This window comes from Globicephala melas, chromosome 1 (genome assembly GCF_963455315.2).
Source record: "Globicephala melas chromosome 1, mGloMel1.2, whole genome shotgun sequence".
In the NCBI taxonomy this organism is placed as follows: Eukaryota; Metazoa; Chordata; class Mammalia; order Artiodactyla; family Delphinidae; genus Globicephala; species Globicephala melas.
Genome location: NC_083314.1, coordinates 162,086,913 through 162,109,625, shown reverse-complemented (window position 1 = coordinate 162,109,625; position 22,713 = coordinate 162,086,913). Strand labels below are relative to the sequence as shown.

The 22,713-nt window shown below is 54.4% G+C and overlaps 2 protein-coding genes across 7 annotated transcripts; one reads left to right on the top strand and one right to left on the bottom strand.

The window, feature by feature from the left end:
* The first annotated feature begins 1,809 nt into the window (after positions 1-1,809).
* Positions 1,810-10,625, top strand: HPCA (hippocalcin). Of its 2 annotated transcripts, none has more exons than XM_060308308.1 (4): positions 1,810-1,953; positions 4,759-5,157; positions 9,428-9,533; positions 9,671-10,625. In XM_060308308.1, the coding sequence occupies exons 1-4, from the start codon at positions 1,879-1,881 to the stop codon at positions 9,766-9,768; spliced, it is 678 nt and encodes a 225-aa protein (XP_060164291.1). In that variant the 5' UTR covers positions 1,810-1,878; the 3' UTR covers positions 9,769-10,625. The 2 variants fall into 2 exon arrangements, with proteins under 2 accessions (XP_060164291.1, XP_030726454.1); XM_030870594.2 differs by lacking the exon at positions 1,810-1,953 and adding an exon at positions 2,245-2,394.
* Positions 9,924-16,936, bottom strand: TMEM54 (transmembrane protein 54). Of its 5 annotated transcripts, XM_030870561.2 has the most exons (6): positions 16,793-16,936; positions 14,331-14,524; positions 11,892-11,951; positions 11,545-11,733; positions 11,281-11,415; positions 9,924-10,857 (listed from the first exon to the last, which is right to left on the bottom strand). In XM_030870561.2, the coding sequence occupies exons 1-6, from the start codon at positions 16,806-16,808 to the stop codon at positions 10,783-10,785; spliced, it is 669 nt and encodes a 222-aa protein (XP_030726421.1). In that variant the 5' UTR covers positions 16,809-16,936; the 3' UTR covers positions 9,924-10,782. The 5 variants fall into 5 exon arrangements, with proteins under 5 accessions (XP_030726421.1, XP_030726398.1, XP_030726405.1 ...); XM_030870538.2 differs by lacking the exon at positions 16,793-16,936 and having other exon boundaries at positions 9,924-10,949; positions 14,331-14,552; XM_030870545.2 differs by lacking the exon at positions 16,793-16,936 and having other exon boundaries at positions 14,331-14,552.
* Between the last annotated feature and the right edge of the window lie 5,777 nt (positions 16,937-22,713).

Genomic DNA, 22,713 nt, shown 5'->3' with positions numbered 1-22,713 from the left:
ATCAGCAGAGCTCCCAGAGCCAAAACTCTGCCCTGTCCCCGCCATCCACCCTCCTCATCTGAGGTATGGAAAGTCAAAGGGATGTGGGGTACCCAGGGTGAGGATAAGACATAGCCTTGTCTTCAGAAGCCCCATCTATTGGGGAGAGAGAAATGCAGACTGAGGGTCCTGAGGGCAGGGCATCAGAGTCACTCGCACAGAGAAGAAAAACAGTGGGGTGGGGGAAGTAGGCTCCCCTGAGGCTGAACCAAGGAGTCAGCCCACAGGAGGTGAAGCTGGCGGGGGAGGGGGGAAAGCAGGAGGAAGCAGAGTGGCTGAGCAGTCCCCCGTGAGGGAAAACTGAGACCCCACAAGGATGGAGAGGAGGATCCAGATCTGGCTGGGAAGATTCTCAGGCTGCTGGCAGCGTGTAGAGGAAAGAGGAGGAGGGTGAGGAGGACCCAAGGGCAGGTCCCTCTCCCAGCCCCAAGCCGAGCCGGCCTTCCAGACCTGGGGGGAGAGGGGCGGGAGCTTGTCACTCAAGGGGCCTGAGCGGCAAGTCTCTCCCCACCCCCAGGTCCTCTTGCAAGAGGCAGCTGGGAACCACCCACACACGTCTGGCGCCTCCCTAGGGGTCCCAAAACCAGAGCCAAGGTACAGAGAGGAACTAATGTTCTGGAGGGTCCAGCTGCCCTCACCCACAACGGCCTGGCTCCCCAGTTCCTCCAGTTGAGACTCCCCGCTTGTCCTCTAGCAGGAGAGACTAAGGCTAGATTTGGACTACCTGAGAGGCTTGGTCTGAGAACCTGGAGGTCTGAGCCCTAGGGAGTCATGAGGGTCCTAGCTGCTGCCAAGGAAGTGGGAGGAGCTGTCCAGTCAGATGACAAGTTCTGTCAGCTCACCTTCAAAGTAGGTCCAGAAACCAGACCCATCTCTGCCACCCTGGTCACCTCCTGAGAGGGCCCCCTGATCCCATCCTGGACCCCACTCCTCAAAGTCAGTTGAGGACAGAATATCTGAGTAAGCTTCCAGTCTGCTCAAAGCCCCAAGAGCTTCCCATCTCACCTGGAATAAAATCTAAAGTCCTTGGCATGGTCCTAAGCACTGCCACTATCCCAACCTCTGCACACTGATCTCAACTTTTCCCAAAACACTTAACTAATACACTACAGAACTGACTTGTATATTATATTCATGCCTTACTGTCCACTCCTGTAACCCCACTGCCTAGAACAGTGCTGGGCACAGAACTAATGCTTGATAAACGTTTGTGCAATGAATGGATGAGGAGACATGGGTTCAAGTCCAAGCCCTCTCGCTCGCTGTCAGACATTGGAAAAATCATTTAACCCCTCTGAACCTCATTTTTCTCATCTGTGAAGTGGGGACAATAAGGATCAACCCCCCCCCCGGAAATACAGAAAGAGCAAAATTCGAGCCCAGAGGTCGGGATTGTTGCTGAGGCTGTGGGAAGGAGGATGCAGCCCCCATCCTGGCAGGAGAAGCTTTGATAGAGTTCAGCGACTCTGGAAAGGGGCTGTCCTGTCTGCAGGCAGGGGACTTACACACCTCAGAACGCCCCAGGTGGAGATGCTCCCCAGCCCTCACTTATCGCAATCCAGTACAGGCACTGGGGAGGCTGGGGAGGGAGGGAGAGGGCTTCTTGACTGGGGTCGGGGGGAATCGGAAGAGCAATTTAGATCCACGTTAAGAGGTGGAATTCATTCTGAGAGAGGTCCTGGGTACGAGACCCGGTGTGGCGGGCGGGAAAAGGGGGTGGGGCTCTCTAAGGCAGAGGCGGGGTAGGGGGCGTGTCTGCCCCTCAAGACCTCAGGGACTGGAGGAGTGGGCGCTGCCCCCTCTCTGAAGAGCTCAGTTAGATCCGGAGTTGAGGCGCAGATGCAGGGAGGGTACATATCGAGGCGCCCAGGATCCGATTTCCGCCCTCGTTGTGACTTGCGGCTCCAAGCTCAGGTAGGGATGGGGGAGGCAGGCGGGTGGAGCTGTCGGGGGTTGTCCCCGGCTTAGGAAAGAGGTGTCTGGGCACTGACTATCCCTACCGTCCACCGTATTCGGGCTACCTGAGTCGAGAGGTTGAGGAGATGGGGACCTCTGCCTTTCTCCCCAGGCGGGGTGCTCCCTCGGGATGGGGGCCGGAGAGGTGAGGGCGTCCCCTTCCCTCTCCCGGGCAGGGGCGGGGGCGGAGCCTAACCCTTTGCTCCACGCACTATCAGGGCTCTAGGGCAGAGGGAGGAACGGGGACCCCCCCCAGAGGAGGGGCACCGGGCTAACGCTGCGGGGCGTCTCCCTCGCAGTCCCGCCCCCCGCCCCCCGCCCGCCCCTCCGGCCGCCTCTGCCGCCGCGCGCTGCAGCAGCGCCGCCTTCCCTGCGCAGTCGGTGTCTCCGCGTCGCTGGGTGAGTGGGGGCTGCTCGGCCGGGGCCAGGGGGTGCGAGGAAGGGGCATCCCGGAGGTAGGGGGCCACGTCCAGGGCTCCCCAGCCCCGCCGCTCCCGGGCCTCCCAGGAATTTTCCCTCCGGGGACTCGGAGTGGGGCTCCCGCCGGGAAACGCCTGGCGCTCTCCAGGGTCCTGACCGCCGAGTGGCCAGCCTGGGGAGTCGCGTTCCGGCCGCCTCCGGACGCCCCCTCCAGGAAGGGCCACGAGCCTGGCGCTCCCCGAGTGCTGAAAGGGTTGAGGCGGGGGCCAGGGCGAGAGCTGGGGAGAGGACTGGAGAGGGTCCCCGAGGCGGGTTTCTCAGACCGAGCTTAGGTCCTTCCCATTTTGGGGACGGGGTCTTTGCGGAGACAGCAGAATCTATTACCGCCCTCGTTTCCAGTTCTTCCAACTGGGGGCAGGGGGACGGACTCAGAGGGTGGCAGGGGGGAGGGGGCACTAGAAGATCTTTCCTGCCCAGCGCGTCTCTCTGCCTCCGCCCAGATGACCCAGTTCCTTGGACCTTGAGGAGGGGACTAAGGGACACATTCGGCCACCCCGGCTCCAGGCATTTCCTCAGTGCCCTCCCACACACTTGTTCAGGGGATCCTCAGCCTGGGGCAAAAAAGGTTGATTTAGAAAGGAAGGGAACCAACTTACAGAAACATGCATGTGACACACTGCTGAGGACACACACAGGTCCCCCAAATGGCCACACAGGTACATGCCCCTCACACTGTAATGGGTGCATACCTAGTCACACGCACATATATGCACATGCACAGATATAAATTGAAATACATGGGGAGACAAATGCAAGGCAGAAGCCAGGGACACACACGCATACATGAGCACATGCACTTACACACGCTTACCCACATGTGCACATGCACGCACAAGGAATAACCCCCTCACTCTGTCTCACAGCTGGGGGGAGATTCACCTACACACATCCCTACATCCCTGTCCAGAACCGCCTGGCTGTCTCCTTTCCAATACCTTCCCCTCAGCCCTCCACAGTCTAACCTCCTGCACTGAGGGGACCTTTCTGAACTAGATGAAAGGTAAGTGTTGGGGGAGGGTTGACTGGCTAGAGGTCTCCCTGGAAGAGGGGGCTGTCATAAGCCTGAGAAGGGCTGCAGCTCCCTCTCCTGGCACCTGGCAGCACCCCTGGGTAAAGAAAGAAAGATGGCAAAGGTGTCTGAGGGTCCCACGTGCAGCTGGCCATGTGAGAGGTGTAGGCATGGGAGCTGGCTTGTGATGGCATGTGTGAGACATGTGGGGTTGTGGGCTGGTGTGTCTCGATGCACAGGGTATGGGAGTTGTGCGTGCATGGTGCTGTGTCAGTACATGTGAGTTGTGGAACAGAGGGAATGTTGTCGTGTGTGCAGGCACGGTGACCCTGGGTGGGTGTGTGCTGGTATGTGAGTGGCATGGGATCCATGTGTGGATTTGGTGAGCTGTGTAGCATAACATGTATCAGTATGTATTCATTTGTTTACTGTTGGCATCTGGACACATGTAAATCTTTTAAATTTGTTTAACACTTAGGTAGCACTTATATGTGCAGGCATCTTTCTAAGTGCTTCATATGTATTAACTAATTTAATCCTCACAACAATAATGAGGTAGGTACTATTATCCCCACTTTACAGATGAGGCAGAGAGAGTTTAAGGAACTTGCCCAAGGTCACATAGCTGGTAAGAAGCAGAGCTGGGATTCAAACCCATGTGATCTGGCTCTGGAGCCCAGGCTAACACCTACCTTATTCTGCCTCTTGTCAAGCACACATGGTGGGAGGCAGAACAGGTCAGTGTTTGGATTGCAGGTGTATTTTGTGTGAGCAGGTGTATGTGAGGCAGTAAGGGGGCAGGGGGTAGGAGGGAGGAAGACCAGAGGGCCTTTCTGCACTTCCCTTGGCAACTCTGGGAGTTAGCCCTGCCACTTCATGGCTATGTGACCTGAAGCAGGTCACCTCAGTTCCTTGAGCCTACCTTTTCATCTGTAAAATGGGCTAGTTCTCAGGCTTCACTTTGTGGGGGTGAAATGGTATACCCTGGGAAGGCTCAGTGGCTGGCACTGAGAAGGGCCTCAGTAAAGGTGAGCCCCCTTCTCTTCCTCTGTCTCCAGGTCTGTTCCCTGGGGAAGTAGAAGGTCTGGGGAAATGGTGTGGAGCTGACACAGTGGCAGGGTGCCTGGGTATATGTAAGCTGTGTGATCTTGGGCCAGCTCCTCTCTCTCACTGGGTCAAAAGAGAGGCTGGAGTGGCCGGTGTCTGGAGTGTTGTCAAGGGGCCAGGAGTGCCTGACCACTCCTCTTTGTCCCTTGACCCCCTCGGGGACCCAGGTGGGACTTGGCTCGGTGGCCATGGGCAAGCAGAACAGCAAGCTGCGGCCCGAGATGCTGCAGGACCTGCGGGAGAATACAGAGTTCTCAGAGCTGGAGCTGCAGGAGTGGTACAAGGGCTTCCTCAAGGACTGCCCCACGGGCATCCTCAACGTGGATGAGTTCAAGAAGATCTACGCCAACTTCTTCCCCTACGGTGACGCCTCCAAGTTCGCGGAGCATGTCTTCCGCACCTTTGACACCAACAGCGATGGCACCATCGACTTCCGGGAGTTCATCATCGCGCTGAGTGTGACCTCACGTGGCCGCCTGGAGCAGAAGCTCATGTGGGCCTTCAGCATGTACGACCTGGATGGCAACGGCTATATCAGCCGTGAGGAGATGCTGGAGATCGTGCAGGTGGGCCCCTGGGCCCCTCAGAATGGCAGGCACAGGGCCCAGCAGCTTGCACCTGCTAGCCCTCTTTACCCTCTCAACAGCCCTTGTGGGTAGGCAAGTGGCAGGTGCTATTCTTACGACCCATTTAAAGAAGTCTTTAATAGGAAGTAATTTCCAATTTAAAGTTGAGAAAACTTCCACATACCCTTTACCCATCTTCACCAATGAACATTTTGCCACATTTGCTTTATCATCGTGTGTGTGTGTGTGTGTGTGTGTGTGTGTGTGTGTGTGTGTAATGTTTTGTTGTTCTGAACATGACCCTCTACCCCTGAATACATCAGGACAGATTTCCTAAGAACAAGGACATTCTCTTACATAACCCGCCCCGGATTATCAAAGTCAGGACATTTAACATAGAAACAATGCTATTATCTAACTTACAGACCATATTGAATTCTGCCAACTGTCTCAATAATGTTCTTTATAGCGTTTTTTGCTCTGGTCTAGGATCACACGTTGCATTTAGTCATCCTATCTCTTTAGACCACTTTAATCTGTAACAGTTCCTCAGCCTTTCTTTGTCTTTCAAGACTTGACATTTCTGCAGAGTACAGGCCAGTTATGTTTCACTGATCCTCATTTACTCATGAGGAAACGGATGCTCAGAGAGGTAAAGACACTTGCCCGACATCACACAGCCTGTGAATGGGCCACCTGGCTCTGTCACCCACCTTCCATCTGGATACCCAGCCACCTTCCAACTAATTGATTGAGAGCCCACTAAGAGCCTAGTACTGTGAGACGCTTATACCCATGAGCTCAGTGCATCCTTACAACAACCCCATAAGGCTCAGAGAGGTGAAGTGGCTTGCCCAAGGTCACACAGCATCTAAGTGGAGTCAGGTTCAACTTGGTCAACACTCAGAGCTGTCTCTTAAAAGGGGTCTGACTTCCAGTTCTGGAGTTGGCTTCAACTCCTCGGTTGCTCATCTGTAAAACGGGGATGGTGAGGCTGATCTCACAGGGAGACTTAAGAACCTGATAGGAATGTCCTTTCTTAGAACAAATTTAAGCATAGTACGTTGGCTTTATTTCAGAAACCTTCCAGAGTGCCCATCCCCTCAGCAGCATTGAGGTCCATCAGGGATCTGGTCCTATTTTACCTACCAGTTCCTTGTTCACTTTTTTCCTAAGCCTTTGTTTCTTCACCTATAAAGTGAGGGTGTTAACCCCTTCTTCTTCCAAGGCTATTGTGGGTATAAAGCAGGATAAAGACTCTAGTAGATGGCCTGGCATATAACTGGCGCTCAGTAAACATTAGTGATTGTCAGTTATTATTTTCTCCTCTGCACGTTCTCTGCTCCAGCCAGAATGGCCTTTTCAACATCCTCGGAATGTGCCACTTTGTACAGGCTCTTGCTCCCTTTCCTTCTGCCTCTCTGAATTCTTTCCCTTCTGGTCCCTCAGCTCTGCTGTCTGCTCCCCCTCCCAACTCATCCAGCCACTAGTGGACTCTTGACTTTGGCTTCTGGGTCTGCTCTCTCCAGCTAGAGTAGAATGGGCTGCCTTAGGATGTGGTGCTCTCCCTATGTCTATCACTAGGGAAAAGACTTAATGATTATCAATGGCTCCCATGGGCCAGGCCTTAACTCTCTAGTTGATGGATAGTGGGGGTTTCTGGGGGTGCTGGTGGAAGGGTTGGGGTAGCCAGGGTGGTGGAAGATCACTCAGGGATTGGGCAGCAGCTGGATACCAACTAATCTGTATGGATGTTCATGTTTACCACTTAAGTGTGGTTGCCTGGTGTATACTGGTAAATGTCAGCCTTGCTGGAAGCTCCAAACCCAGGGCATTGGTCAAGCCAGTACCATTCTTTGGGCATCCTTGGGACCCCTGCCTGGCTGGCCTCTGCTATCTAAGCACTGGGTTCCTTTACAGCAACCCAGAGGCTCCAAACGACCGGTGCAGACAGAACTCTGCAAACCCTAGTGACCGATTAATTACAAGTCGGCTCCACTGAAACAATGAGCGAGCAGTAATTCCAGACAATTAATTAGGAGGCCCAGGAGAAGGGCTGTCACAGGGGAGCAGTCACTCTCTAAGTCACTTGCTCAGTCCTTCTCAGGATGGAGCCCTGTGCCAGGTGGTGGGCACACTGGAAGGGAAGAGACCTCACCTCAGCCTCTTGGAGCTCCCACTCTGCTGGGAGAGACAATTGTGCAGGCCACACTGACCAGCTCGGTGACAGGGGTGTAAAGGTGACATCTGGGAGTCCAGGGGATTGAAGGGCAGGGAAGACCTGAGGCTGTGGTGGTTGAGTAATGGTTATACTATGATTATGTTTACTGACCACTTACTCTAGCCAGCTATACACAGTATCTCATTTAATACTCTAGACAGTCCAAATGAGGAAGATATGATTACCCCCATTTTACAGATGAGGAAACTGAGGTTAAGTACTTGTCCAAGGCTGCAGAACAAGTGATTAGTGGAACCAGGCCACCTTACTTCATATACCCTGCTTTGAGGGGTCATTAGCACTCCACAAGCATCTATCCAGTGGCTAAGAGGGAGCAATTTCTAATCTGGTGTCTGCCATCAATTTCCTTTCTGAGCCTCAATTTATTATCTGGAAAATGGGGATCTCAGTACCTGCTTTTCAGGGCTATTGCAAGGGTGAGAATAATGTATGTAAAGGACCTTGCACATAGTGGGTGTCTGTAAATGGTAGTTAGTATTATTGTTCCAGGCAGAGGCTGTAAACACTGGGAGACCTGAAAGGCACAGGGGTATTTGGTTATGGCAGAATCACCTACTAGGGGAGGCCTGATGGTGGAGAGGTCAGCAGGGACCAGAGTGTGAAATGCCTTGAATGCCAAGGGCCAAATGTTTGGACTTGATAACAGAGGGCAGTGGGAGGTGCCAGTGGCTTTTAAACAGGGGAGTCCCTGTCAGATTCCAGGCACTGTGCTAAATTCTGTGGATCTGGGCACTAGCTAGATGTCCATGGTCCTTATCTGTATGCTGGGACCGAGGAGCAATCCTACAAATGCATAATTACTTCCGGAGAGTTGCCCCCAAAGGAGGCTCTGGGGCAGCATATGGGCCCTGACCCAGCCTGGATCAGAGAAGGCCTCCCTAAGAATGCGCCATGTAAGCTGAGCACCAAGGAGGAGTGGGAGGCAGCAGAAGGAGCGTGGGGCAGCATCCAGAAGGAGCTGGGTGCACGGCAGGCCCGGAGGGAGGCCTGTGTATGTTGGGAACGAGGGGGCGGCCCCTGGGCTGGGGACGTGGCGGTGGAGATCTGTGTTTGTAAAGAGGTCTCAGAGGCAGCGTTGGGGACAGACCCTAGAGAGGCCGGAAGAGACCACTGCGGAGGCCAAAGCCGGATCTGAGGCTAGGGAAGTTTATGGGATGGGAGAAGGAAGGCTTCTTGGAGGAGGTGTCAGTAGCAAAAAGCTGGCAGATTGAGGCGACGGGTCTGGTCCTTGAGCTCCGGGGCGCCGGAACCCAGCCCACAGGCCAAGTCCTTTGTGCTCTGTGTACGCTTAGCGCAAAAACCCTCCTTCGAGTCGCCTCCGAAGCTCTTGCATCTGGCAGCAGCCGTCCTCGGCCCAGCACAGCCGAGGCTGTCCCCGCCCCGGGCAGGTACTCACGTGCGTTTATTTGCATAATATCCCCCGCCCCCTGTGGACCCAGCTGCCTCAGTCCCTCCAGCTCTCAGGGCAGCTCTACGCCCCCTGCCGGCCACAGTAGCATCGCAGCCCAGTGTCATCCCCTTCGCCCAGCGTCCCCTGTCGGTCATCGAGGGCGGTGCGCCCGGAGCCCCGAAGTTTCTGAGAAGCAGCTCTTTCAACCTGGGACTTAACTGGGAACCTGGGGCGTCCGGCACAAGCTCCTTGGCCGGGCGTTTCAGGCCCTTCTCCCTCTGGGCCCCCATGTCCTCCAACATCTCTTCTGACCCCCTGCATTCAGCCATCCCTAAGTTCTCGGCGTCCACTCAGGGCTGCCCGCTCTGGGGCCTTTGTACATGCAGATCCTTCTGCCTGCAATTCCTTTCCCACCGAGCGCTCCAAGGGAACTTGTTCAGGGCTCTCTCCAATAGCCCCCTCTTCTGGAAACCTTCTTAGTCTCAGAACTTCCCAGTTCCCCCATTCCTCCGTCACCCCCTCTCCGCCTCACCTTGGCGGGAGCGGCGATCGTCGGCGCACCTGGGGGCGTTTTTGGAAAGTTGGGGGTGGAGGGATCAGGCAGGCTCCCCCTCACTTCCTCCCCACCCGCCCCCCAGGCCATTTACAAGATGGTTTCGTCCGTGATGAAGATGCCGGAGGACGAGTCGACCCCGGAAAAGAGGACTGAGAAGATCTTCCGCCAAATGGACACAAACAACGACGGTGAGGAGGCAGGGGCGGGGCGGGACGGGGCGGGACGGGGCGGGAGCTACTCCCCCTCCCTCTCCCGCGGCTCGGTTCTGCAGCCCCCTCGCTTTGCTGCCGTCTTCTCCTCCGTCACTGTTCCCCTCACCCCGCAGGCAAGCTGTCCTTGGAGGAGTTCATCCGCGGGGCCAAAAGCGACCCGTCCATCGTGCGTCTGCTGCAGTGCGACCCCAGCAGCGCCTCCCAGTTCTGAGCGAGGAGCCAGGTTTCCCCTCCCTGCCTTCACTGGCCCTCTCCCGGCTCTCAGCTTCCTCGCCCTTGTGTCTGTCCAGGCTGGGGGTCAGATTGCCACCCCCAGGGTCTGCACTCTGAGGGGCCTATGGAGAAAGGAACCCTGCAGCCCCCCCCCCAAGGCCCAAGCCAGCAAGTCGTTGGCACCCCCCATCCGGGAGGCAATATCTCCCTTCGGCAATGATAAAGACACAGGCTCTGGCTTGGTCTGCCTTTCAGTCAGCCCTCCCTTACCTAGCTATCAGAACGTCAGCCATTCCCCCTCCCCCACCCCCGCACACACCCAGCCACGAGGCCAGACTTCCCTCCGCCAACCACGGGGCAAGCTTCCCTGCCTCCACCCCAACCCTTGTAGATCTCAGCCTTGGTGGAGTTGGGAATCATGCCTGTCTTTTTATTTGGAGCGGAGAGAAGGATTCCAGAGGTTTAGGGGCTTGAGGAGAAACCTTCCTTGAGCCATCCTTCCCTGCAGGAGGGCCTCAACCTTGCCTGTTCCTGCCCTTGTTGTCCCGGAGGCCATGATGCAAAAGGAAAACCTCCTGCTTCCAGCCCCCCAGCTGTGAGTCCCATGAACCCCCGCCTGCGTTTCAGCATTTTGATGAACACAGACCCACGGACCCCTCTGTGTGTCTTGTCTCTCTCAGATACACACACAGGCCCACAGACAGATGGGCAGACACACCTAGAGCGCCACCCACAGTGTCCTGTGTGGGAGAGCAGCACAGGCCCCCGGCCGAGTCCCCTCCCCCGCTGCATGCATCCACGTGGAGCATCTCTGTTCTTTTTAATATCTTCAGAATAAAGTCTCGTTTCAGTGCAGCGGGCTGGGTGGCTGGAGGAGAGGGGTGAAAGACCCACCCGGGTCCTGGAGTGGCATTGAGCCCTCTTGGCTGGCTGCAGGAATCCTGGCCTGATCACGGTGCAGACTTGGCTGGAGGGCCCCAGTGGCCACGGGGCTTGGGTGAGGCAACAGCTGTCAAAGGGTCATCAGCCCAGAGCTAGTGCAGCTCTGCAGGTCGTGGTCCTCCACAGGCTCTGGGCTCTCCCGCATCTGTGGAGATGTCAGAGGCTGCCAGCCCACTGGGTCTGGGTCTTCTCCTCCAGGACATCCAGAAAGTGGGAGGAGTCGGGGGCTGGGGTGATCTTTGGGTGAAGGGACATCATTACTCTCCACTAAGCAAGAGTCAGGCCATACCCTTGGAGTGCCCCCAATTCCAGCCCAGATACCTCTCCCCCTCCCCAAGACTCATCCTGGGCCTTGGGAGAGCCAAGTGTCAGCTGTATGACTTAGCTGGGAGATCTGAGTTCTCTGAGCCTCCAAGTCTCTCCTTTTGGTCCTGGGGAGAACACTATTGCCCCAGGTTTCAAGGTGGGGGCCCTTTACAGAGGGGTGGGGACAGATCAGCCTGAGCTCCCCAGCAGGGGCTCCCAGGAAGTATGAAGAGTCAGGGCTTGGGGGAGTGGCAGGCCTTACCATGTGATGGCTGCTCTTCCCCAACCAGGGCCTCAGTTCCAGCAACTGGTGGGTGATCTGGGCGCTGCGGACAGCAAACACACTCTCTGCCATGCAGAACAGTAACGAGATGCCCCAGAGACACAGGCTGGAGCTCTGTAGGGGGACAGGGGGCAGTGATGGCTGCCTGGGGTTGGGGAGTGGAGGGCAGGACTCCAAGAACCCTTCCCACCTCTGATGAGCACCTCGCTGCCCTCCCACCCCATCCCAGGCCTAAGCACTTACGTAAATGCGAGTGGGGTCGAAGGGACAGTCGGGCGCCAGTGCCAGTAGTTCGGGGTCCCCAAAAGTACAGGCGGCCAGCAGTGCCTGGCCCTGGGTGGCAAAGGTCACAGCAATCGAGGCCAAGAGGCCGAGAGCACAGGTCAGAGAGAGAAGAGCACAGGCCACACTCGAGCTAAACACCGTCCAGCGCTGGATGGAGGAGGCCACTGGTCAGTGGACATCAGGCTCGGCCCCATGGGCAGCTCTGGCCCCCATGGGGTCAGCCTCACCCCCTCCAAGCAGGCCAGGCCTTTGGGGGTGGCTGCTGCCCCTATCCGCACAGCCCCATCCCAGGAGGTACCACATACCAGAGGGATGCTGGGGAGGTAGCGTGATAACACGATGACTGCAATGCCTGAGGTGATGACCTGTGGAGGAGGCTCAAGTCAGCTCTGACCCCCTACTGGAGGAGAGTGGGCAGGGGGTCAGGGCCACTCTCCAGCAAAGATTCCACCAACACCAACTCTAGCCCTCCAAACCCACACCCCCTGCTTAGCTTGGGTTTCATTACCTCCATCTGCATGGGGACACTGCCTCTTCATGGTCCAGCCCTGAAGTGACATTTCTAAAACACAGTCACTCCCTGCCTACAACCTTCCATGACTCCCCACTGCCTACAGCTGCATTTCTCAAGCAGAGACCTGTGTATCCCAGGGCCACAGAGCCATGTCACAGGATATATATGACATGTTTCCGTGGAGTGGAAAAGATTTTGGAAGAAACTCAGTAACTCAACTGGCAAGGAACTAAAAACAAAATTGTTACTTTAAAATAAACCAGGATACTTTATGGCGTAGAATTCAAAATCCCTAGGAGTATTTTTAACTATCGCAGGCTCTCAGTGACCTGGCCCCTGTCCCATCAGTTTCTCAACTCCACCCTGGGCCAGGCTCTTTCCTCATCGCCCTGGATACGGACACCCACACAGAGCCTGGGCTTGATGCCGCCTACACAGCGCCTTCTCAGGAAGGCCTTTCCTGTTCCTCTTTACCTGCGTGGGTTCTCCCTCCTGCAGGCCCCCCTAACCACCCCCAGCCCCAAGAGGCGGGCCCACCTCACTGTTAAGCCCACCAGCTGCCCTCTGGATCTTCTGGGTTCCACTCAGATGGGCTCCCTCCTTCAGTTCCCTCACTTTACCAGGCACGGGCTGGACCCGCGGGAGGCAGGTGAGATGATAGGGTGCCCAGCAACGTCTGTAATTCACTGTGCAGCCACTAGTTAAGTGCCTCAAACTCTCTGGGCTAAGCCCGCTCAGCAGGAATGAGCTCAGGGAAAGGACACTGGCTTTGGTGTCAGCCACAGATTGTTTCACATCCAGGTTGGCTTCTTTGTATCAGCAAGAGGTTGGGTGAATCCCTGAGTCAGCTTCCCCCTCTGTAAAGTGGGGAAAATCATGGTCCCGTGTTGCAGGGAGCTGTGGGGATTAACTGAGGAAATAAGAGCACAGCTGAAGTGGTCCAGCCCAGAGCCCATCCGTGGTGGACCTCCTAACCCCGAGCTCACTGCCTTGCCTGCCTTCCTCACAAGGTTGGTGAGACGAATAAACAACAATAATAGTAACCCCAAGGGACACTGCACATATCTGTACAGCCTAGCTCTGTCCCACTGACTGAGGCTCTCCTACTTGCCGGGGCCCATGATCCTTGCTTTAGGGCCAGCAGGCTGTCTGAGCTTCATTTTGCAGGGGAGGGAACAGGCTTAGAGAGAGAAAGAAATCCCTCAGCTAGGCGGTGGCAGGGATGGAACTCAGACACTGATGTGCAGATGTTCCCCAAAGGCTGTAGCCACCTCTTCTGACAGTTGGGAAAGGGCTTTACGAACTTGAGAATACCAGACCCCTTCTTCATGTATTCATCAAACAGGTACTGACATCCAGCCATAACCATGTCTACCATTTATTGAGCACTTATAGTCCGGGCCTAATGCTAAACTCCTGCCAAATTGTTTTTTGTGTGTGTGTGTGTGGTACACGGGCCTCTCACTGTTGTGGCCTCTCCCACTGCGGAGCACAGGTTCCGGACGCGCAGGCTCAGCGGCCATGGCTCACGGGCCCAGCCACTCCGCGGCATGTGGGATCTTCCCAGACCGGGGCACGAACCCGTGTCCCCTGCATCGGCAGGTGGACTCTCAACCACTGCGCCACCAGGGAAGCCCCCAAATTGGTTTTTTCAGTGTCTCCAGAGCAGACCTTATCCATTCCCACCTCCACACCTTTGCATTTGCCATTCTCCGTACTTGAAAGCCATCCCAGCTTCCTCTCCTACCAGCTGGCCCCAGCAGGCTTCATACCCAGGTTATGGTAATTGCAGCCTATCTTTGAACTCCTATTCATCCATCAATATCCACCTCTGGGGCCTCCACCTCTGTGAACCCTCCCAAGCTGAGCTGATGCTCCTTCCTTCTGGCCAACAGTGCCTTGACTATTTCCCTATTGTAATGATAATCCAAGCTCACAATAGTGAGTTAACCACGTGCTAGGCACTGTGCTCAGCACTTTATGTGGATGATCTCATTCAGTACTCATCAGGATCTTCTCAGATGGACACTGTTACCGTCCCCATTTTATAGATGAGGAAGCTGAGGCAAAGGGAGGTTGGGTGACTGGTGCCGTTGGTAAGTGGCGGAACAGGGGTTAGTACTTGGGGCTCTCTGCCTGCCCACCCCAGGCTGTGGGTGGGGACTCATCGAAGACCCTTCCAGCCCCTTCCAGCCCCCTCTTGCCAGCCACCCTCCCAGCCTGGCCATACCACGATGGCGGAAGTGACAGAGAGGATGTTGACCACAGTGTAATGCAGAGCCACAGCATCGTTGGGGGCTGCCACATAGCGCAGCACCGTGCCGTGGAGGAGAGCGGCTGCGATGAAGCTCACGTGGCCCAGCACCACCAGCACCAGCCCTGTCTTCATCAGCACCTTCCGGAAGTCACCCACACTCAGGCCACCTGTGAGGGACAGCCATGTCAGGGCCATGGGTAGGGCTTATCCTGCTGGGCAGAGGAGAAAACTGAGGCCCCTGCAGGAGTGATGGACATTGGGTTCTAAATCTATTTCTGGATAACTCAAGGCCAGTAACTTGCCTTCTCTGTGCCTCAGTTTCCTCATCAGGAAAAGGGGTTCACAGTGCTTTCATGAGAGTCCTTGGATCTCTAAGGTTGGAAAAGCATACAGGTGGTACTTAATAAAGGGTAGTAGTCCTTGTTAGTGTTCAAGGTCATGCGTGGCACAGTTAGGATTTGAACCCAGGTCTCTAGCTCTAGACCCATGATCCTTCCACTAAGCTTTGCATCCACTGATTTTTTTCATCCATACATTTGTTACATCAATGTTCACTGAGTGCCTGCTCCATGCCAGGCCCTGAGGTACCACAGAGAGCTTGATGGGCACTGCCCAGGCCACAAGGAGCCCCTAGTTCACTGGGCAGGGATCAGGTTCTATTTAGGATTCAGTTTGGTGTAAAGGGCCTGGCACACAGTAGATACTCAACTCACAATTGCTGAACTGACTCCAGCAAAATACTCAAACTTCTGAGTCTTCATTTCCCCATCTGTAAAATGGGAAGAATAACCCTTGTTTCCCAGTGGGGAAGGAGGGTCCCATGAGGACATGGATGGGAAAGTGGGGCATACCCGGGGGGGGCTGGGAAAAGTGAGCTCTTGGTGCAGGGCCACTAGGCAGGGACACGGCAAGGTGCGGGAGGCTGAGGTCAAAAGAACATCAGGGACTCATACGCAAATCCTCTCCGAGTGTCCAAGCGGCTACTCGGCCCCTATCTGCACACCCCCAGGATCAGGAGCCCTCCTTCCGGCTGTTCCAGATCTGCTCTTTGGAATGTCCCCTTTGGGTCCTGGCTCTGCACCATGCTGGCCCCTTAGGTCCACCAGCCCCCTCACTCTAGCCAGCTCTGTGAGACTGGAAGACTGGCCTGGTGCCTAGAACTAAACAGCCCCCCCTTCTTCCTTTAGCTGCTCCTTGTGGGACCTGTGAGTTCCTTCCTAGACCTCAGTGTCCCCATCTGTGGCAGCGAGAATTGGGTCATATTTCATATATGGGAGTTTTGCAGCCAGAGAGAAAGAGAGAGAGAAAGGAAGGAATCCCTAGACTGGATGTCCCTGGGGGCGCTGCGCCCAGAGGAAGCCCCCGGGAGCAGAGAGGGCTGGGGCTACTCAGTCACACAGACCCTCTGTGCGACTTTGCACCAGCCTCTCTCCTTTTTGGGCCCCGGCTTCCCCATATGTAAAATGGGAAGGGGTTGGTCTAGCCGGTCTCTGAGATCCTCGGAGCCTTCAGGAGCCTCTGGAGCTGTACCAGATGGAGGAGAAGCAGAGGGCAGACGATGGGCTGGACAGGCACCGTGGGACTGGATGGCATCATGAAGATTAACAGCTGGCCAGACAGGAAGGGGCATGGTAGCTTTGTCCCACGGGCCTGACCCACTTCACCCCATCCACCCACCTACCTGGCCACCCAGACACCACTCGGCTCAGGGCTGGGCTCATGAACAACAGCCTCCCAGGACCAAGACTTTGGTCAAACTGGAGGTACAGTGGCAGCGTGGGGCTGTGCCTGGAGCACTGGACAGTCTCAGGGCAGTCCCTGGCTCAGGATGGTTCTAGGCCGTGGTGCTCCCTCGCCACCTTACAGATGAGGAAACCGAGGCTCACAAGTTCTCTTGGCTAGAGGGTAAGGACTCCCCAGGTCTGTCTGATGCCCAAGAGCATCATCATTGTGTCCCGGGAGTGAGAGGAAGGGACACATCAGTCCCACTCCTCTGTCTGGATCATGTTTGCCAGTGGCCCTTCTCACCTGGCTCGGTTTGGGGGAGTGGAGGATATGGGAGCCGGAGCCCTTTGGGAGGCTGAGGAAGCCGAGGGCAGGCAGCCTCTGGTTCGCAATGCCCTCCCTGTGCTCTCCCTTCTGCGGGCTCTGGAGGTTGGCTGCTCTCCTCCCACCTGGGGGTCCCTCCTCCGCAAGAAAGGAGAGTGGGGGGCAGTGGGGGCGGACGAGAGGCCGTGGTGCTACCCCACATCGGAAGATATCAGAAGCCCTCCTCTCGCCAGCTCAGTGCTGAGGAAACTGAGGCCCAGAGCAGAAAGTGACCTGCAGAGAAGGCGGCCTGGACCCCAGGGTTCCGGCGCCCACGACAGTGCTCCGCCCCTGCCAGAGGATCTGGGGCGGGTTCGGGCCTCCCGGGCCGTCCCCCCGCGGCTCACCCAGGCGCAGACACATCTCGGCTCCCGGGCGGGGTCTCCGCGGCGGCTTCAGCGGGGCTCCAGACGCTGCGGGCGGCCGGTCGGCCCCACTCCCATACTGGTCCGCAGCCGCCGAGCGCCCAGCAGAGCCCGCGCCGCGCCCACTTCCCGCCTCGAGCCCGGAGCGCACGGCCGGCCTCCCTTCCCGTCACCCCCTGGGCGGCCCAGCCCCGGGAGGGCCCCGGCGGCTCGTTTGCATCCCGGGCCGGTCCGACCGGCTGGGCAGCCCTTCCTTGCCCGCCCGGCTGAGTCACAGCGCTGGCCTCACCCACCCGCCTCGATGCCGGCCGGCACCCGGCCAGCAACCCCCCCGGAGCCCACCCCGCTCCAGTGATGCCCATTTTACAGATAGAAACTGAGGCCTAGAGGAGCTGCGATCTTCCGGGCTAGGGAGTGAGACGGGGGCCTGATGCGTGGTTGTCACGACCTGGTGGGCAGCTGGACAGGAAAGCCCCGGGGTGAGGGCTGGGAATCCACTTCTTTCTAGAGAATGGGGAAGTGCAACAGTGGGTGGTGAAAGAGCACTACCTAGGGAGCCAGGCTCTGTCCTTGACCTGCGCCGTGACCTCAGGTTTCCTCCCTGCCGTGGCCTGAGGGTCTTCGGCCGCACGCTGAGCAAGGTGCTTTACTTGTGGGGGTGGGGATGGGGGGGTGTCTCTGTTCCCTTCTCAGAAAATCAGGGATAATAATTCCTGTCCCCTAAAGTCATGGTGAGATACAAAAATGAGGTAAGAAAATGCTTTGAAAACCCTCTAGAGTATCTTTGCAAAGTGCAGACTTAGCAGGAACACGTAACAAGAGCTTTACTATTCCTGGCTATTGGTTACTGTGCCCCTTTAATGTGCCAGAATGACCCTTTGTTTCATCCTCAACATGTAGAAATGGACTCACACAAGAGTGTCCAGCGGAAGGGGTGGAGTACAGGTCTCAGTGCCCTTTCTCTAATGTGGCCGTGCTGTGGCTGCCAGCCTGGGCTCTTGGCCCTCAGGAAGGACTCTGGGAGGCACTTCCGTGGTATCTGGGCAGCATCAATTCACAGTCTGCACCCCCTACCCCACTGGTCAGTGGCCTTGAGGGTAGGGGCTGGCTTGATGCATCTAACACCAGCTGTCCACTGAATGCGTGTGCCTTGTGTGTGGGGCACACAACTTACTGATGACCAAGTCCACCTCCCAAGGGCTGCCCTGGAGAGCACGTGTGGTCACTGCAAAGCCAATGTCAAATCTCATGCATGTGCGTGCACGTGGCTTCTCTGTCAGTGTCAGGCTGTCCCCTTGACACTGACCCCAACCAGGGCAGTCTGGAATTAGGCTGGGAACCCAGACCTTTTAAATGTCTTTGCTTTCAGATGAATAAATGAGGGTTCTCTCTTTCTATCTTTAGAACAATACTGAGAGTTAAAGATTATTACCCCATTTTACAGATGAGAAAATGGAGGCCCAGAAAGGTAAAGGAGCTTTTCAAAGAGCACACAGCATGTATCATTGGTAGAGCTGAGACTTGAATCCAGATCTGTTTAACTGTGAAGGCTGCTCCTGAGTGTGGTGGGCGACAGGGGAGCCATAGTCTTCAGGGAGTGGGCCTACTCTCTGGGGCCTCTGAGGAGGGAATGGCCCACCTGTTTCTCTTCTGACACAGTTTCCCGGCCATGGCCCAGCCTAAGCGCCCTGAAGTTATTGCCATTTCTCTTTGCTTATTGCCAAGTGACCAAAGTCCATTCTTCTGGGTTGTCCAGTGTCCCTTGCCTGCGCCTCACCCTTCTGTACACTGGCTAGGGTTCTGGGGTTCTGGAAAGAACCCCAGGCTACAGCACTAGCTCCTTGTGCTCTACCAACTCACTGTGACACCCTGGCAGCTCACAGCCCTTCCCCAGACCTCAGTTTCCCCATCTGTCAAATGGAGATAGTGATCGCCTTCCCAGATTTCTGAGCCATAAAAAGACTTGAGAGATGTGAGAGAGTTGGTTGAAACCTAGCCAGAGAAATACAAATAGAAATTCTCTCTCTTCCTGGAACACTTAACAACCAGGTGTGGTCCAGTACGCTTAAATCGGACTCTGGGTCTTCCCAGGGCATGGCCTCCCCGCCGGGCTGCTCAGCTGGGAAGGAGGTTCAGGCTTCCAGTCTTTGTGCAAGTCCTCTTCACCTGAGAAAGGCTTTTTCCTCCCTGACTATTAGAATACTTCCTCCCTCTAAGTAGAACAATCACACACGGACCCTACCATATTCAATTTTGTGTCTTTCCATACACATACATAAAACGAAAGGCCAAGTGATCATGCTGAGAGGAGGAGGTGGCTGAAGGGGACTGAGGCATATTTACAATGACAAATTCTACATGGTGTGAATGGGGAGTTTGTTACTCTTTGTATATTTTCTATCTTTTACATTTCTTTCTTTCTTAAGTATAGAGAAGAAATCAGAACTACTCATAATCCTCCCTATCCCCACGGATAATCAGCATTCACATTTTGGAGGGTTTTTTCCTATGTGCGTATGTAATTTTCTCCTCTGAGACTCTTGACTCCCGGCCTTACGCTGCCACCCCTTCTCATCACCTTGATCTGTTGCCCTCTCTGCCATCCCCTTCCATCTGTCAAGGACTTGGGTTTCCAGATTTTGGTGAGGCAGTCATTCCAAATTGTCCTGCTCATCCATGTGAAGGACCCTCCAATACTCTTCCTTGACCTTCTCAGTGACCTTCATCATGACCCCAGCCATCCTGTCCGGGTTCATGCCTTGAACGGTCCCCTCTGAAATCCCACCCCTGAGCATCCCACAAAGACTTCTCTTGCACCATGCTGGTCTTTTGACTCCCATGGCCTCATCCTCTGACTTCCCAGAGGCCGCCAGCCCATTCTCCTTTCTTCTGTTCAGTTAACCCCCTCCTGGCTTCTTTACCACCAAGCCTACATCACAAGGTGGAGCATCTGAAGGCCAGCTCACTTGTCCAGGAGAGAAATGAGAAATGTAGGGGACTTGGACCAGGATGGTGGCTATGAAGATGGAAAGAAGAGGGGAGATTTGAGATATGTGATTAGTATGCATGTTAAAATTTGGAAAGCACTGTTCTAAATCCACTCACCTTGCTCTCTCTCCCAGTCACTCCTACAGCTCCACATGGACCACACTTCATTCCTCACCCTCTTCCTTTCTGCCAAGTCTTTCCCGTCAGCCAATAAACATACCCAAGTCTCTTCTATCCCAAAAAAACACACCTTCCCTTGGCTCCCTTTACATTTCTACTTACTGCTTTTGTACTTCCCTTCCCTTCCCCTCCAAACTTCTGAAATGAATTATCTTTACATGCTGTTTCCATCTTCTCAACTACCACCCCCTCCACACTCCACAGCAGTGCGGTTCAGCCCTCCGCTGGAAGAGCCCTCTTCTAGGTCACCAGTGACTTCTGACCACACTGAATCCAATGAAGCATTTCAGTTCCTAACTTATTATTATCAGCCACTCTCTCCGTACTCCCGTAACACACCTCCTTCCCGGTTTTCCTCCTGCCTCTGGCTGTTCCTTCTCAGTCTCCATTGTAGACTTTTTGTCAACAGCTCAACCTTTAAATACTGGTATTCCTCTGTATCCTTGCTGCTTCCTTTATGGGTCCCTTTATTGGTTCCTTTATGGGTTCCTTTATTGGTTAATTCATGTAGTCTCATGGCCCCCCTTTCATATGATGATTCTCCCAGACTAGACAGCTCCCCTGAGGATCAGACTTAAATATCCAATGATCTTACCTCTCCACCTGGGTGTCCAGTCACCTCAAGCTCAACATGTATCAACTTTTACCCCCTACTGCTTCTTGTGTATTTTCTATCTCAGTGGGTTGGCATCATGAGGTACCCAAGCCAAAAACCTGGGAGTCATTCTTTCCTCTTTCCTCTCTTTCTACATAAAGTCAATCGTCAAGTCCTGCCGATTTACATCATAGATATTCCTGTAACTAGTGCTTCCTCTTTGTCTCTGCGACTATTGTCCTTGTTCATGCAGCATCTCTTTCCCCCAATTGGTTTTTCATACTACTGAGTAATCTTCCTAAAGTATAAATCAGATCACATCACTCTTCTGCTTAAAATCAGTAACATAAAAGAAATTTAAGAAGACATAACTAAATGGAAAGACATCCTGTGTTCATGGATTGTAAGCCTTAATATTGTTAGGATGGCAATTCTCCCCAAAATCCAAGCTGCCTTTTTTTTTTTTTTGGCAGAAATTGACAAGCTGATCATAAAATTCATATGGAAGTGCAAAAGACTCAGAATAAGCCAAAACAATCTTGAAAAAGAAACAGGGACTTCCCGGGTGGTACGGTGGTTAAGAATCCACCTGCCAATGCAGGGGACATGGGTTCGATCCCCTGTCTGGGAAGATCCCATATGCCACGGAGCAACTAAGCCCTAGCACCACAACTACTGAGCCTGCGAGCCACAACTACTGAGCCCGTGCACCGCAACTACTGAAGCCTGCACGCCTAGAGCCTCTGCTCCGCAAGGGGAAGCCGCTACAATGAGAAGCCCACGCTCTGCAACGAAGAGTAGCCCCCACTGGCCGCAACTAGAGAAAGCCCGCACACAGCAATGAAGACCCAACACAGTGGGTCTTTCTGAGGCACTTATCCGTGTTCCAGGCTCTCAGTGCTTTATGCATATTAACTCATTTAATCTTCACAATAACAATAGTACCATTGTTATTCCTCATTTTACATCTGAGGAACTGAGGCACGAAAGAATTTGCCCAAGATCACAAAGCTAGACAGGGTTAGAGCTATGACTTGAATCCAGGCAACATGACCTCTGAGCTTATGTATTTACAGCTTTGCTAAGAGAGATAGTCTGTAGCCAGCAATCCAAGCTGATGCAGAGTCTGACGGTCACATGCTTTGCAAGATTGAAAAAGCTCATCTATTCATGTCAAAGCTAAAGTGAGTGGGAATAAAGGCAGGGAGGTAGGAAGCACAACCCCTCCCAAACCCTTCCTACCTGTTCCCACTAAGAGGACAGTGACCCTATGTAAAGAACCTTCCACTGGGATGCAGCCTAGAGGTCAGGGACAGTCAGCTGTACCTTCCCCCCATGCCTGGTGTTCACAATTGCCTCAAGGCAGAGGTGAAGCTGGAGGCCCTGAGCTGAGGACTGGGAGGTCCTGCTGCTAAGACCATGCATGGTAGTTTTCAACTACCCATTCTAAGGTCAAACCCTTGATCTTGTCATCTTCAGTAACTATACTACGTCTAAGACCTTACGTTTCAGCACCCTACTCCCTGACACCTATCTCCTATCTTTCCAGATTACTTTCTCTATTACCTTCTCAATTCTTCAGCTTCTTAAGAGCCTCCACTCTCTTGATGCTTCATGATGGCATGCCTAAGAATTTGGGCAAACGTCTTTTTTCCATCTGCACCCTCTTTCTGAGTGATTTCATCCAGTCTCTTGGCTTTTATACTATCAACATGTCAATGATAATGTCAGTAACAACAATATATATCTCCAGCTCTGACCACTCGCTAAGTGCCAAACTTGTGTACCCAAATGCCTCCTTGTCATCTAATGGCCATCTAAACTGAATATACCCAAGAAGAGCCCTTACTTCCACTCCCCTTAATTCATTCTTCCTCCAGTCTTCCCCTTCTCAATAAATGGCATCATCATCTACCTAGATGCTCAAGCCAACAGCATAAAACGCATTTCTGATTCCTCCCTTTTTCTCATTCTCCATATTCTCTCCATCAACAAGTCCTGTCATCCTATCTCCAAAATATATCTTAAAAAGCCTCTTTCCATCTCCACAGTCATTGCATCTAGTAGCCTCCTAACTGGCCCCTCTAATCTACCCCTAAAATCTATTTTCTACACTGCAAAGAGAGTGATATTTCAAAAA